General features: G+C 43.0%; 1 protein-coding gene across 1 annotated transcript in view; it reads right to left on the reverse strand.

Moving 5' to 3' along the window:
• LOC146785830 (uncharacterized) overlaps window positions 1-15,865 on the reverse strand; it is a 946,503-nt gene that overhangs the window by 859,569 nt on the left and 71,069 nt on the right. Inside the window, exon 4 of the mRNA XM_085635161.1 lies at window positions 14,893-14,997. Coding sequence (XP_085491287.1) covers window positions 14,893-14,997 — 105 coding nt within the window. The remainder of the gene's footprint in view (window positions 1-14,892; window positions 14,998-15,865) is intronic.

A 15,865-nucleotide genomic window follows, 5' to 3' on the forward strand; every position in this document is an offset into this window, starting at 1 on the left:
ATATTTTAACGAGGGGAATCTGTGTGCTATTACTGTTCAGCGCGTAGCCCATTTCGGAGCAAGCCCTCCCGAAGTGAGTCAGCGCTCTAGTTCCCGGGTCGCACACTATAAAACACGCTATGACGCGACCGCGCAGCGGACGCGCGCAGCGGGCGCGCCGGCGGCGCGCCGAAGGCGCGCCAAAGGCAAGCCCGTCTGCGCCCGTCCGCGCCAAGATCGCGGCCAGCGCCATGTGCTGTACGGTCGGTATCAGACTTGGGTACCAGCCGGATGAACTACGCGCCTTAAACACTGGTAAGTGTCAGCGGCCGACTCCTTTGTTCGACCATGATACAATAGGCCCTAACTGCTGCTCAATGTGCGGCCTAAAGACGGTTTTTTTTGCGCCTTATGGTATCTCCGCCCCTCTGAACCACTCCGGTCTTAGCCCTCCAATCCAATGTTTTGAACAAAAAGCCCCCCATGATAGGAGCGTTAGCTCGGTCAATACCGCAAAATCGTCTAATGAGCTGCACTGTATTCTCCTGAACACTAGGTCAATGGCAAAACATAAGTATGAACTGGAGGATCTCATCTCAGCCACCAGTTCTGACTTGATTTTTCTTACAGAAACCTGGTCATCGGTTACCTCTGCCCCAGACTGGAACAATGCGGTCCCCCCTGGATACTCACTGGCGCAAGTAGACCGGACAGGATCGGTCGGGGGGGGTATTGCGCTTATCTATCGCTCCCACCTCAAAGTTTCCTTTAAACAAGAATCCTCACTAGAGGCCGAAGCCATGTCGTTTATTATAAAACTTAATAATGTGGAACTTCTATCCGGTCTACTGGTCTATCGACCCCCTGGAGCAAGAGCCCCTTTCACAAAATCTCTACAGACCTTTCTTGAATCGTGTTACGATGCCACAACTCTCACAGTCCTAGGTGACTTTAATTTTCACCTAGAAGACTTTACCAACTCAGACTCCTCCAACCTTGTTGACATCATGGCAGGTTATGGACTTTGCCAAATCATATCTCAACCCACCCACTTGGCAGGCCATACTTTAGACGGAATTTTCACCAATAACGATAGGATTGCTGTAAAAAATATTCAACGGGTCCCTTGGACGGACCACGCAGTAATCCTTTTTAAGGTGAACCTCCATCTACTTATAACGGGACGAAAATCCCGCCCTCGGCCGGTCAATACCCGCCCTTGGAAGGACATTCAAGGCACCGAATTAGCTGAAGCCTTGCTAGAGGGTATCCCTCACCCTAAAGACAGCAATGGCGGGGCTACTAAATTTGATTCCTGGATCAGCAAGGCAATTGACAAACTAGCCCCAGTGAAATCCATTCAGCCAAAAAAACGACTAGTGACTTCACCCTGGTACACACCAGAGCTGAAACTTGCCAAAATTAAATGTAGACGGCAGGAACGTCTTTGGAGATCAGATTATAGTCCTGCATTAAAGAAGGAGTATAATCGTACTCTGGAGATGTACAAGTCCTTAATAAAACAAGCCAAAGTCACTTACTTCACTAATAAAATTCAAGAGGCTAATAGTTCGTCGAAGGAACTCTTCAAAATAGTGACATTGCTTTCTAGGAGTCCCAACGATTCTACTTTCTGTCCTGACCAAAAATTCATTGACAATCTTGCCCTTTTCTTCCAACGCAAGATTCAAGATGTCTATAAGGAACTCCAGGAGCTACAATCTGCTCCTGGGAATATCATAGGTCAGCCTTTGGAGCTTCTTACACCGCCCCACAGCCTGTCCCAATTTTCTCCTCTCAGTGAGGAACAGGTCAGTGACATATTACTCCAAATCAAATCTGGCTCTCCTCTAGATCCCTGCCCTCCTCGCATTTATCACTTGGCCCCTACGGTGATAAGCGCATCTCTGACTCCCCTGCTAAATGAGATCATTAGCTCAGGTGTCTTTCCTTCAACCTGGAAAAAGGCGTGTATAAGACCGATTCTTAAGAAGCCTGCACTTGACCCCCAGGTCACCAAACATTATCGCCCTATATCCTGTCTTCCTTTGCCCGCCAAAGTCTTAGAAAAAGTGATCAATCAGGAGCTAATGCAATTCATCGATACCAGCAGTGCCTTGGACTCCACACAACACGGTTTCAGACCGCGCCACTCCACTGAATCTGCCTTAATTATGGCTACAGAAGAAATTCGTAGAGCCATGGACAGTGGGGGTAGGGCCACTCTTGTCTTACTAGACCTAACGGCGGCGTTTGACACCGTTAATCATGTAGTTCTACATGACAGACTGATCCAGCTAGGCATAAAGGATTCTGCTCTGGCGCTCCTCCAATCTTTTCTCGAGTCCAGATATCAGCAGATCCACTGGGATGGTCTCCAGTGTGAAGAACTTCTTCTTCCTTGTGGTGTGCCTCAAGGTTCAGCATTATCCCCCACATTGTTTAATCTCTATGTTACCCCACTAGCTAAATTAATAAAGGGTCATGGGTTAGACTTAGTTTCTTACGCTGACGACACACAATTAGTAGTGTCCTTGTCACAAAGTGTCGAAGTTACAGCGGAGAAATTTAAAACTTGTCTATCCAGAGTAATGAGCTGGATGAGCCTGAATTTTCTAAAACTTAACACTGAGAAGACGGAGGTGATAGAATTTGGCCACAAGCCGTCTATCTGGAACCATCTTTGGTGGCCATCTGAAGCGGGCATCTGTCCAGTTCCCGCACCAAAAGTAAAGAACCTAGGTTTCCTGATGGACAAAGACCTTTCACTGACGTTCCAAGTCAATCAGGTGACCTCGGCCTGTTTCCTCATGATCAAAATACTCCGGAAGGTCCTACCATTTATCCCGTTCACCTTGCGGAAAACAGTAGTGGGGGCCTTAGTCCTCTCCCGTATAGACTACTGTAACGCATTGTATGCCGGGATAGGGGAGCGTCAGCTTTCTAAGCTTCAATCCTTGCAGAATGCGGCTGTCAGAGTCCTGCTTGATCTCCCGAAGCATCATCCTACATCTTCCTACATGAGGAGACTCCATTGGCTTCCTGTTCGTAACAGGATCCAGTTTAAGACTTTATGTCTAGTGCATAAGGCTGTACATGGAGGAGGGGCTGATGACATGAAATCCTTATTTCCTACCTATGTCCCCTCTCGCACACTCAGATCTTCTACCATGGGCCTAGTTTGCCCTTCAAAATTTAAGAGGTCGCGATGGGGAGGCAGGGCCTTTTCGTTCCAAGCAGCAAAACTTTGGAACACTCTACCAACAGCACTTCGATTGGGAACTAACATGATCCCGTTCAGAAAGGCCTTGAAGACCTGGCTGTTCACCAAATCTTAATCTAGCCCCACCTCGTCCCTTCTATCATAGCGCCAAGACGCCTCGGCATAAGTGCGCTTAATAAATAACTCAGTCAGTCAGTCAGTATGCCGTTTGCGGAATAAATCGCGACTTAATTTGTATATTGCTGAGGGCACCTACTTGTGTGATGCCTGCTTCCTGAAGTGTCCTAGTAGTATCATACTGACTCATCATTGTACTCTCATATTCAAGTTCATGTAAGGCTTGTACCATCTCAGTGTCCATACTGGTGGTGATCACCCCTTCAGGCTCCACGTCTACAGTTGCAGGTTTCAATTTTACTGGGTGTAGGAGATGCATTTTCATCAATTTCATTTTTCTTATGTACTTATATAAGTCAATGCGCACATTCGCGTAGTCAAATTGAATTGTGGGGCAGAATGAAAGTCCCAGTTCCAATACTTTTTCTTCCTCTGCAGTTAATTGTCTCTGTGATAGATTGATAATTATCTGTTTATCTATTGTTACTTCCTTTTCCCCCCACGTCTGCTCCTTGTTACCATATAATCTGATGTTCCGGCTTTTCCCCTTCCCGCCCCTTCTTGTTCTCCGTCTCCTCTTACTTTTGGCGGTGGGTGTGTCCTTGTAGCCGGCCTTTGCTTTGCCTGTCTTAGTAGTTGATATTCGTGGAAAAAAAAAGGGATTATTTATTTTTCTTTTCGTATTGGTTGCTCCCCTTCAGATACCTCAGATTCTGACGTTTCTCTAGAGGAGGTTGCTTGTAGTCTTTGTTGCATCAGTAGTTTCCTGGGGCCTTCAAACTTTCTTGCGAAGGTTAATACCCTCCCTGATTCATAATCTTCCTCGTCTCGGAGGTATTTTGTTTGTTTACGATGTTTAATTATGCTTTCATAGTCCATTAGACGTTTTTTCATTCGTTGTTGCAATTCTTCCTTTAATTTATCATCTGTTTCCGCTGCTATCTCTCCTTCAATGGTTTTTATTTCCTCTTGTATCTTTTGCCTATCGCTCCACGCATACTTGATCAGTATCTTGACCATTCCACTTGATGATTCATGTGTATATTCAGACCATTCCTGTAAAAGTTGTGGATCAGGATTTTCGTATGCTGGGGTTGTGTAGATTCGTAACCCCCTTGGGATCCGATTGACATCCAAATATCGTTGCAGGGAGGTAGCCTCCCACCACTTTCTCGTTTCTCTCTCGTAGGCTTTTTCTAGCCTGCCATATAGAGATCGTAAATTGCTCGTTTTTGTCGGTACACCCGCGCTCACCTCTGTGTCAACGTTTGTTTTGCGGGTATTTTTGGTAAATATACTCTCCGCGGCTTCCTCTCTCTCTCGGTCGGAAAACATATTTCGACACCCTGAGCTCTTGCACTCTGTGGCTATGATTCGTCGCTTTTAAATTCACCCCAAACGTGCCTGTCACTTTTCAAAATAATGCTGCGGAAAATGGTAACATCGCTTACCGGAAAGGTTTCTGCCGATCACCTCACGTCCTCCGACCCGCGGCGACCGGTGACTCTCCTCTCACGGCTCCACGTTGTTTTCCGCTGTCTTCCGTTCCAGTTACTCTTGTCGTCCCAGTCGGCGTCTGCTTCTTTTTGCAGAACTAGTCAGTGACGGAGCCAGCAGCAAACAAATTTTCCCATACGAACACCAGCTGCTTCTCTCACGCCACGGGTGCTCCAACCTCCGCGTTGGTGAGACGCGTGTATTATTCCTTGTCGTTGATCCTATCTCGGATCATAAATGAGGCGCACTCCAGGGGAAATGTATTCATAAATTTATTTCGCCACAAAGTGAGAAAACACCCGACAGACGCGTTTCGGCTACACGCCTTTGTCAATCTCGGTAGGGTTCACATTTTTTTGTCAATTTAAACCAAACAATAAAGTTACATCGACATCGAGGGGAGGAATCACTTGTTGTCCGTTTAGTGAAACTGAGGAGGGAAACCATGTATTACTTTCTCTCAAACTTTGGGCAGACATTTTGTAACGTATTGTTCCACCATACATTATTAGATACATTTATACAATTCTTAATGAATTCATTTAGCAGTGTTCATTTCATTATTAGAAATACATATATATTACAAGTCTCCCCATGCATGTGTAATGTCTCTGATTTTAGCCCTGAATGGGCATACATAACCTCTTATCTAGGGTCTTCTGTTATTAGATAGGATTTCATTACTGATTTTTTCCCATGTCCTTTGTCTCCCTACCTCTTTTACCTATGTTACCCACCAAACCTTCCACAAAAAAGCAAATAGGTAGTACCGATGATGCAAATATTCATATTTTACAATTTATTCTGTTTTCTCAAGATTATTATGTAATATGTACCCAGAGTTCCTCTTCATTATTTAATCCAGAGGGGCTCTTTGTTTGCATCTCCAATATGTACTTTGACTCGAGTTTTCTTAATTTCTTAACTCTGTCCCCACCCCTCTCATCTTTTGGGACGTGGTCCAGGCAAAAGAACCTCAGAAGGTTCGGGTTAGATTTGTGAAACTCTTTAAAGTGGCGTGCCACGGGATAGTTGACATCGTAATTTTTTATGGCACGCATGTGCTCTAAAATTCTCTTTTTAGTAGGGTGGATTGTGCTCCCAACATATTTTAGGTCACAGGGACAGGACAGGCAGTATACAACAAATTCTGTATTGCAATTCATTAATTTATGAATTTTTCTTTTTGTGATTCTGCCTGGAATTGAAAATTCTTTCACCTTTGTTCCGTTTTTGCAGGCCTTGCAGTTCATGCATGGGTAATAACCGGTTATTGCGTCCTTTCTTTTGGGGTTCTTCGGGAAATGGCTTCTTACAAGGTGATCTTTAAGGGCCGGGCCTCTTCTATATGTGATCTGGGGGGTCTTGGGGATGTGTGGCCCTATAACTGCATCTGTTTGTAATATTTTCCAATTTCTTCAGAAAATTTGTACAACTTCCGAAGACTGGGCTGAATATTCAGTTATCATCCTCACTACATTGCTCTTATCTGCGCTACGGGGCTTACATTCTCCCATTATTAACTCCTGTCTTAGCAGGTGTTCCCCTTTCTTCTCCGCCCTGTTGAAAAAAAAAAAATATATATATATATATATATAAAAATATATATATAAAAATATATATATATATTACCTACTGGCGGTCGTCAAGCGGGGGCTGAGATAAAAGGGGGGTCCCAAAACGCGTTTTTCCCATGCATTTTTCCATAGGACCTTTAGACACAGCTACAGTCCGAATGGCTGAACAGAATTACTTGAAATTTGGTAGAGAGGTAGTCCTCAGGTCAAGGAAGTGCCTTTTGTACGTTTGGTGTAAATCTGTTCAGTAGATTCTGAGAAAATAGCCTTTAAATCAATATATATATCTGAGCAAGCTTACGGTGCGCTTACGGTGCGCTTACCGTACGCGTACGGTGGCGTGCGCGAGCGCGATTTTGATTGGCTCTTAGATCTTAGTAAACATTCGAATTGGTCGAAACCAGGAAGCTGCGGCCGCCATTTTCTCTCTTGCTCTCTGAGTTGGGCAGCAAAAACTAAGCCAAAAAATGTCTAAAGAGGCAGTTTCTTGAGATCCTAACCACCCAGCATTGATATAGGGGTCCCCAAACAACCCCCAAGCCCCAAAAATTTTTTTCGGAAAATCGCCGATAACGCTTACCGTACGCGTACGGTAAAAATTTATAAAAAAAAAAAATATCCACAATCTCCCCACCACGTGTGCAAAAGGTGCCCGAAGGGAACCATTTGTGCATGGCATATAACTTTTTTGAAATTAACAAAGAATACATTTCACAAAGATGCGCATAATATGTCCCCCATGTGCGCACGGTGCGCGAAGCGCATCGTGCGTACATGGCCCATCCCGCATAACGTGGGCACGCAGTGCGCGCAGCGCACCGCGTGACCACCGTGCGTGCACGGCACTAACTGCGTAAAGTGGGCGTGTGGTGCGCGAAGCGCACCGCGTGCTCACTGTGCGCGCAAGGTGCGCAAAGCGCACCGTGCGCGCACGGAACGAACTGCGTTAACTGGGCGCGCACGCCACGAATGGCGTAAAGTAACTTAGCATTTAAAAAACCGTACAAATTCACAGAAAAAACCATAGGTTTCACACACGTTATAGTTAGGAATTAGCATTTAAAAAACCTTGCAAATTCACTGAAAAAACCATAGGTTTCACACATGTTATAGTTAGCTGTACATTTCACTCGTAAAAAACCAATGAAATTCCCCCGTTATAGTTAGTGCAGGCAACTATAACTCACGCGACCGCAATCTTCTGCTGATGACATATGTGTCTTTATGAAAAAAAAATATTTGTAATATATGTATAGCTAAAATTTAATGGAAGAAGACATGGGCAAATAAGTGTCTAAATACAGTATTAGCATCAGCAGAGGATTGCGGTCGCGTGAGTTATAGTTGCCTGCACTAACTATAACGGGGGAATTTCATTGTTTTTTTACGAGTGAAATGGACAGCTAACTATAACATGTGTGAAACCTATGGTTTTTTCAGTGAATTTGCAAGGTTTTTTAAATGCTAATTCCTAACTATAACGTGTGTGAAAGCTATGGTTTTTTCTGTGAATATATATATATATATATATATATATATATATATATATATATATATATATATATATATATATATATATATATATATATATATATAAGAAATGCGCCAAGCCCCGGTTCCTGGACAAAAGTGATTTTATTCAAATTGGCGCAGGTAACCAAGATGCAGTTCGTGAGACAGCGTACTCTCTGTGTGATCTTGGTGATGTTTGGCATTTACTGTCTCAAAGTCTCGATGTAACCAGGTAGGTATAACACAACAGTGGCGACCCGCTCGCCCCACCACAAGCCTAAGGAATGCCGGCGATTATTGTGAGGAGGGGTGAGAAAGGGAGCGGAGCGAGGCAGATGCCTTGTTCAGCAGGTCCTGGACCCAGCGCTGATTTGAGATTGTGTGGCAATAACGTGGCAATAGAAGTGCACCAGTCTCTCTCCACTGTTGTGCCATACCTACCTGGTTACATCGAGACTTTGAGACAGTAAATGCCAAACATCACCAAGATCACACAGAGAGTACGCTGTCTCACGAACTGCATCTTGGGAGTTTGAGTGTGGCCAACGAAGGGGCGTGTGATCAATTTCAAACTGGGACACTGCACTTAAAGAGGACACACCTTTGAGAAAGGCAAATGCTGAAACGCGTCAGGTGCCTCTGGCACGTGATTACCTGCGCCAATTTGAATAAAAGCACTTTTGTCCAGGAACCGGGTCTTGGCGCATTTCTTCTTTGGATGTTTCTTTGCGGGAATCGCTGTCTCCCGTATTTGCTAAGACCGCCCTGCAGGGTTGGGGGTCCCCGTCGACAGCATCTTTCTGGATTATATATATATATATATATATATATTACCTACTGGCGGTCGCCAGTAGGTAGTTATAGTTAGGATCACGTTTCCATAGGAAATCCGCAACATTCTATTTTGAATAACTTTTGCGCCGGTCGACGAATCCTCGCGAATTTTTCAAAATAGGTGGGGCGCTACGCTCCGCTCCTACCCTGAAAGTCTCGGGGGGATTCGTCAAGTGGGGGCTGAGATAAAAGGGGGGTCCCAAAACGCGTTTTTCCCATGCATTTTTCCATAGGACCTTTAGACACAGCTACAGCCCGAACGGCTGAACAGAATTACTTGAAATTTGGCAGAGAGGTAGTCCTCAGGTCAAGGAAGTGCCTTTTGTAGGTTTGGTGTAAATCTGTTCAGTAGATTCTGAGAAAATAGCCTTTAAATCAATATATATATCTGAGCCAGCTTACGGTGCGCTTACGGTGCGCTTACCGTACGCGTACGGTGACGTGCGCGAGCGCGATTCTGATTGGCTCTTAGATCTTAGTAAACATTCGAATCGGCCGAAACCAGGAAGTGGCGGCCGCCATTTTCTCTCTCGCACTGTGACTGTGGATTTAAAAACAAAGGACAAAAACATGTACAGGGGCTGTTTGGACAGCTCCAAAGCACCTAGCCATGTTGTGGGAGTCCCCAAAGATCTCCCAAGGCCAAAAACGGAAATTTTTTTTTTTCGCAAATTTTGCCGATTACGCTTACTGTACGCGTACGTAAAAAAAATATTTAAAAAAAAAAATTATCCACACTCTCTCCACCCCATGTGCAAATGGTGCCAGAAGGGCACCATTGGTGCATGGCTTATTACACATGTGAAAAATTAAAATATTACCTTTCAAAACGAAGTGCATCATATGTCCTCCATGTGCGCACGGTGCGCGAAGCGCATCGTGCGTACATGGCCCATCTAGCGTAACGTGGGCACGCGGTGCGCGTAGCGCACTGCGTGCCCACCGTGCGTGCACGGCACTAACTGCGTAAAGTGGGCGCGCGGTGCGTGAAGCGCACCGTGCGCGCACGGAACGAACTGCGTTAAGTGGGCGCGCACGCCACGAATGGCGTAAAGTAACTTAGCATTTAAAAAACCGTACTAATTCACTGAAAAAACCATAGGTTTCACACACGTTATAGTTAGGAATTAGCATTTAAAAAACCTTGCAAATTCACTGAAAAAACCATAGGTTTCACACATGTTATAGTTAGCGGAAATTTTACTGATAAAAAACCAATGAAATTCCCCCGTTATAGTTAGTGCAGGCAACTATAACTCACGCGACCGCAATCTTCTGCTGATGACATATGTGTCTTTATGAGAAAAAAAATATTTGTAATATATGTATAGCTAAAAATTTATGGAAGAAGACATGGGCAAATAAGTGTCTAAATACAGTATTAGCATCAGCAGAGGATTGCGGTCGCGTGAGTTATAGTTGCCTGCACTAACTATAACGGGGGAATTTCATTGGTTTTTTATCAGTAAAATTTCCGCCAACTATAACATGTGTGAAACCTATGGTTTTTTCAGTGAATTTGCAAGGTTTTTTAAATGCTAATTCCTAACTATAACGTGTGTGAAACCTATGGTTTTTTCAGTGAATATATATATATTCAAGAAATCACCAAACTTCCCATCCGGCAGCAGCAGGTGTCCACAGCACCCCAATCAGGACTCGAAGCTGGTTTTAATTTGTTTATAATTTATTTAATCAGCAAGGTAGGGGATAGAGACGGTCTACGCGTTTCGGCGATGTGCCTTCAACTGGACCATATAGATATATATATCTATATATATATATAGATATATATACATATACACACAAAGCACATTGGTGATCACCACTGTGTAGTTACTGTTCTGTCAGAGTTTCCATAGGAAGTGCGTTTTTTGTTTTGCTAAGAACTTAGGTGCAATTTAACGGATCTGCACAAAACCTTCCCCAAAAAAAGTATCAACATCGCCCTCTAAATGGAAAGTTTTGTGCAGCTCTGTCAAGGGGGTCTAAGAAAAAGGGGTGTTTCCCAAATGCTGAGTTAAACTCCTACAGGAAACTTTGCTCTCTGGTACAGAAAAAAATCTGAACTGAAGTACACCAAATTTAGCAAAAAGTTAGAACCTTACTCAGGAAGTGTACTTTGTCTGAAATTACATTTAAGAGGGGTTTAGTTTGGTTTGGTTTAGGCTTGAAGGGGTTAAAATGTTCAGATACAGTTGGTTCTGTAGGAATGAAAACTAAAAAGCATAGGGCTTTCTGATTGTCTGACAGAGGTTTTTTTTCTCCTATCAACCATTTTGGTATTGTGGGACCATAACTGGTGTGGCAGTACCAACCAATTCCATTGACTGCCCGCAGCTAAGAAGAAAATGATGCTGCTGCCATTAAAAGACTCAGGGATTAATTACCAGTATCCTGAAAAGTTCCTAAAATATGACATAACGGGTTAAGGTAGGGATACCCTCATCCCTAGGCACGTCTGAGGGCACAGAGGGACCATTGGTGATAAAATTATCAGGAGCCGTAGCTCAGGGTGGCCCCCATGCTAATGTGGTACTGTACAAGCTTCCTCAGGAAGCTTGAATGTCATTGAAGTGCCATGGGGATTAAGTTTGAGCAGAGAAGTGCTGGAGCACCACGGTAAACTGAAAAAAAGAAACAAACAAAAAATCAAAATGTGGATTGGGTGTCCGAAGGGAAGAGCATCAGGTGGGTTGGGTGGGTAGGCCATGCAACCAACAACCCGCTGTGCATGGTCAAATCTATGCACAGCAGGCAGTTTGACCACCCGATGGGGGGAGTTGGGCGTAGGGCTGGGCTGGAAGTTGCACACATCCAAAGGACATGCACAGTGAAATGTGGGTAACTATGGGGGGGTTGGGAGCAGGGCCTGGCAGAAAGCCAGGCCTTGCAGCCAAATACCACGCTCCACATGGCTGAAGGCTATGGGTAGTGGTAGATTTAGCAGAATATAATCAAAATAATCAAAATGCCCAATAAATTTGCAGAAGAAAACAAAGGTTAAAGTGACTTTAAAGACGGTTAGGTATGATAACAAATTCTTACCTCAAATTAAAGAAGCCCCAGAAATTCACTGAAAGAATCAAAGGTTAAAGTGACTCTATTATTAGGTATGGGGATAAGATCTTAGCTTATGTTAAAAAAAATCCTAGAAATTCATTATAAAAACAAAGCTTACATTGATATTATAGATAGGTGTTGAAGAAAGATTAAAACTAATGTTTAAAAAACAAAACAATACTGAAATTCAACAGTTATAGTTTACTTAGCTAACTAAAACTTGCACCCCACCACACACTGGCCACAATGATCAAGCTACAAAAAACTAAAATTCAGTTGCTCTAGTGAAATCCATTTGTGTGCCTCCAGTCTACAGCACCTACATTTGCTACATCCAGTGAATGCCACCGAGTTCATATTTATTATCATGATACAAGAGTGTATGTCTACCCAGGTCCCCACATATTTGAGCATGTAACATTCAATATACCCTCTAAAACAAAATCTTAATGATTTAACTTTAAGGAAGTCCAAGGTAGGTTTATGGTCGTTAGCAAGAAACATATTTGAACATTTTTGACAGTTAGTGATTTGTGGGATTTCCAGTCCTCCTCAATGTTTCACCATCTCTTTCACTATCAAAGACCTGGACTCAATTTTGTGTTTTAAAATTATATTAATGCATGCATAAAATGACAGGAACCAGGCATACAATGACAAAATAAATAGTTATCTTTATTCAGTACCCATAAGGAACCCTGGTATTTCAAAGGAGTTCTCAGTTACAGGGACATTAGCCATTGTTACCTTGTCAGGCTTCCCTTAGATCCTGAAATCTAACAAGAAATAGAGCAGTTCATAAAATGGAAAAGGGGATTGGAAATCCTTTCTTACTCCATAAATTGATTTAAGGTATGTCAACTCGGATAAATACGCCAATCGACCTCTGCTTTATAAGACAGACTGTAAGCCATCCAATTAAAAAATTAGTGGATGTGAACTAGTGAAATAGTTCGGATTGATCGAAAAGTTTTGCATACTATAGTAGCAAAATGATTTACTGATAGGCCCAATTTACGAGCTTAAAATAAAACAAGTACTCATTGAAATATGGTTAACTTCCTTAATGAGCTTTTATGAAGAATAACACGAATCAGGCTCCAAATTCTTGGTTTGGTGTTTTTATTTACAGAGGAACACGGACAGCACACGGTGATCCCCATTGACTGCTCCAGATCCCGCATCAAATGACAAGATCTGGCACACTCAACTGGAAACAAGGTGGAGGCACAGTCTACCTTAGAACACAACAAACATCTTCACCCTTCACTCTCTGCCAGTGGACCAGTCCATGAAATAGCCCCAGCAATGAACTGAATCGCTAGCTTGAATCCTGGCAAGAGCAACGCAGCCAGTCATAATAACGTATTATTAAATCATTTTAATTACTCTATTTCACCTCTTTAACCATTGCCAAAAACAAAGATCTTTCGTCGCCCTCTGATAATAACTCATGACACAATAAACATGAAGTACATGTGGGATGATGTTTACTCCTACAAGGATGGCAAAGAAGCCAAGACAGGTTTTTTTTGTTTGTTTGGATTGTGACCAGTCCGAATATGGGTCGTGCAACGGATGGCACCTGAATTCACTGGGAAAGTAATCCCATTCTGGGTATGTGGCATCCACACATGGTTCTAAGTACACTTGGGCCCTCATTACGAGTGGCCTCTAAGTCCTCATCTGGCTTGTAACAAGAGTTCCAGCCCCATAGGAATGATAGGTTTTTCACTTTCACATGGAAATTTTGTTTGCTGAAAACGGCTGAAAACACTTTGTGAAAACCCAGGAGAAAATTAGGAATTACTGGAGGATTACACATGGAATTACTTATCTCCCCAGTAAGTCCTCATTTCTTGGTATCCCTTACGGCCAGGAATCATAATGGATCTGAGTTTCCCCAGTACTGGTACTCTGGGGACGGGAAAAATCCATACCACTTTCAAGTCAGTTGTATTGAGGGCCTTAGTGCCCACAATGTGACCACATATTTGGGACTGCACATGAACAAATTGCAAACATTCCCAGCAAAGTTTAACTTAATGTGGGATATATGAAATTCTAGATGGAAGCTTGAGCAGTTCTGTGCTTTATTCATCCCAAATGGCACTCCAGTTGGTGGTGGTGACTCAATATCTTCCATCTCTGCTAATGGACTGATCATTAGCGAGACCAAAATCTTCAATCTCTGCTAATGTGGACTGATCATTAGTGAGACCAAAATCTTTCATCTCTGCTAATGGACTGATCATTGGTGAGAACAAAATCTTTCATCTCTGCTAATGGACTGATCCTTAATGAGTAAAACTGGCTACTCATCAGAGTATACACTCACCCTCTACTGTCCAGCTCGTGCATTTATCATCTGTTGGTAAGGAACATTTAGGGTACATGTAACAAAACTAGCTTCAGAACCATACACCATATACAAACCTTGCTCCAAAGAAAGTTCTAGCTTGACACCAATGCAAATGTATGATACAAACCTTCTGTCTTATTGACATATTGCACAATAGATGGTGCCTCTTGAGCTGGGGATTCTTATGAACCATCAAATTGGCATTTTCAATGAATATGTCCAAGCAATGAAAAGTGAAATGGTTTATTCAATAATTCACTGTAGACAATGGTAAAAGCCTCAGGGTGTGTCGCCATTATTACGCCCCCCGCTTCGCTAACATAGATATAACTGAAAACACAGGGGTACTCAGCGAATTCGGCCACAGCATAGCTCTTTAGGCAAATTAGGATATCATTTGTAAAAAAAAAAAAAAAATAAGACGAAAGAGAAAAAACACTGTATAAACTTCAAAATTCGAAAACGAATATAGTGTAAATTCATGATTTTAAACTATTAACGATACACTACAATCCCAAAATAGTACAAATAACGGCACTTTGTATTCAAAGAATACAGATTCTCATTATTATATTGATATACTTTGCATCTGGGAAAAGAACCAATACATATTGCGTTTTTAGAATCTACCTATATGTACCTAAATGTTGTTTCAGTTTTATCGCAAATCTTCAGAAACTTGTATTTTAGTTTCGGTGTGTGAGTGTAGCTTGTGAGAGTTAGCTTACCATACTGGCACCGGGGGCCCTGGAATCCTTCTGGGCACTGACAGGCGTGATCTGCTCCACCGGCGCACTTCCCTCCGTTGAAGCACGTGCCCACAGAACACAGAGCTGAAGGCAAAAACAGAGTGAGCATTTCTGTTGAAAACGAACAGAGGTCTATCCAGAAAACATTTTTATCTTCGTCACCATTCAAGCCACGCTAGGAAAAATCGCATACACTTCACTCAAATCACTAAAGAAAATGCAAGTGCAATTTACATGTGTGTAACATACCACACACAGGTTTAAATAATTCACACATATGGCTTTATTGCACTTCGAAACATGGCTCCCTTGTATTATTAACACATTCAATGATTGACTTTCAAGTACACACCCTCTAAGAAACTAATAGGTGAATGTATCCATATCTTATTTGTGACTAAGGTGTAGCTGACACGTGATTGGCATGACCTGCCCATCTGCCCTGCAGCTGCATAAAGCAAAATGATGCCCCCCCCCCCTTAAAAATGTGATGAGGCCCCCCTGAGTCGCCCATGTCTCACAGGAATTCAATGACCTTGGATGCTCCCTGAAGGGTTGGGGAGGCACTGAAAGGGTGGGGGGGCACACCACTGGGGCTTGTATTACTCCCCAGGTCTCCTGATGTTTTCTCAAGGCTATAAAGTAAATATACAAAAAAAAATTAATAAATAGATTTAGTTACAAACACATACATTACTCACGCTAAGAGAAGGTATTTTCTAGATGAAGTACCTTTACCTCCTGATTGTGTAGGTGTATTTCCCTGGAAATCTGAGATGGCGGGTGAAAGCTGTGATAGAAACAATCAAACTGAAGTGTCCACTCCTGGAGCAAAGACAACCCTCATGTGTAAAGGAGGATTCGCTCAGTGGCGTATCGCGGGTTGCCGGCGCCCAGGACAACATTTTAAAAGAAAGTACTGCGCCCCCTAACCCTTGGGCCATTAGCTCAG

The sequence above is a fragment of the Triturus cristatus genome, chromosome 11 (genome assembly GCF_964204655.1).
Source record: "Triturus cristatus chromosome 11, aTriCri1.1, whole genome shotgun sequence".
Lineage (NCBI taxonomy): Eukaryota > Metazoa > Chordata > Amphibia > Caudata > Salamandridae > Triturus > Triturus cristatus.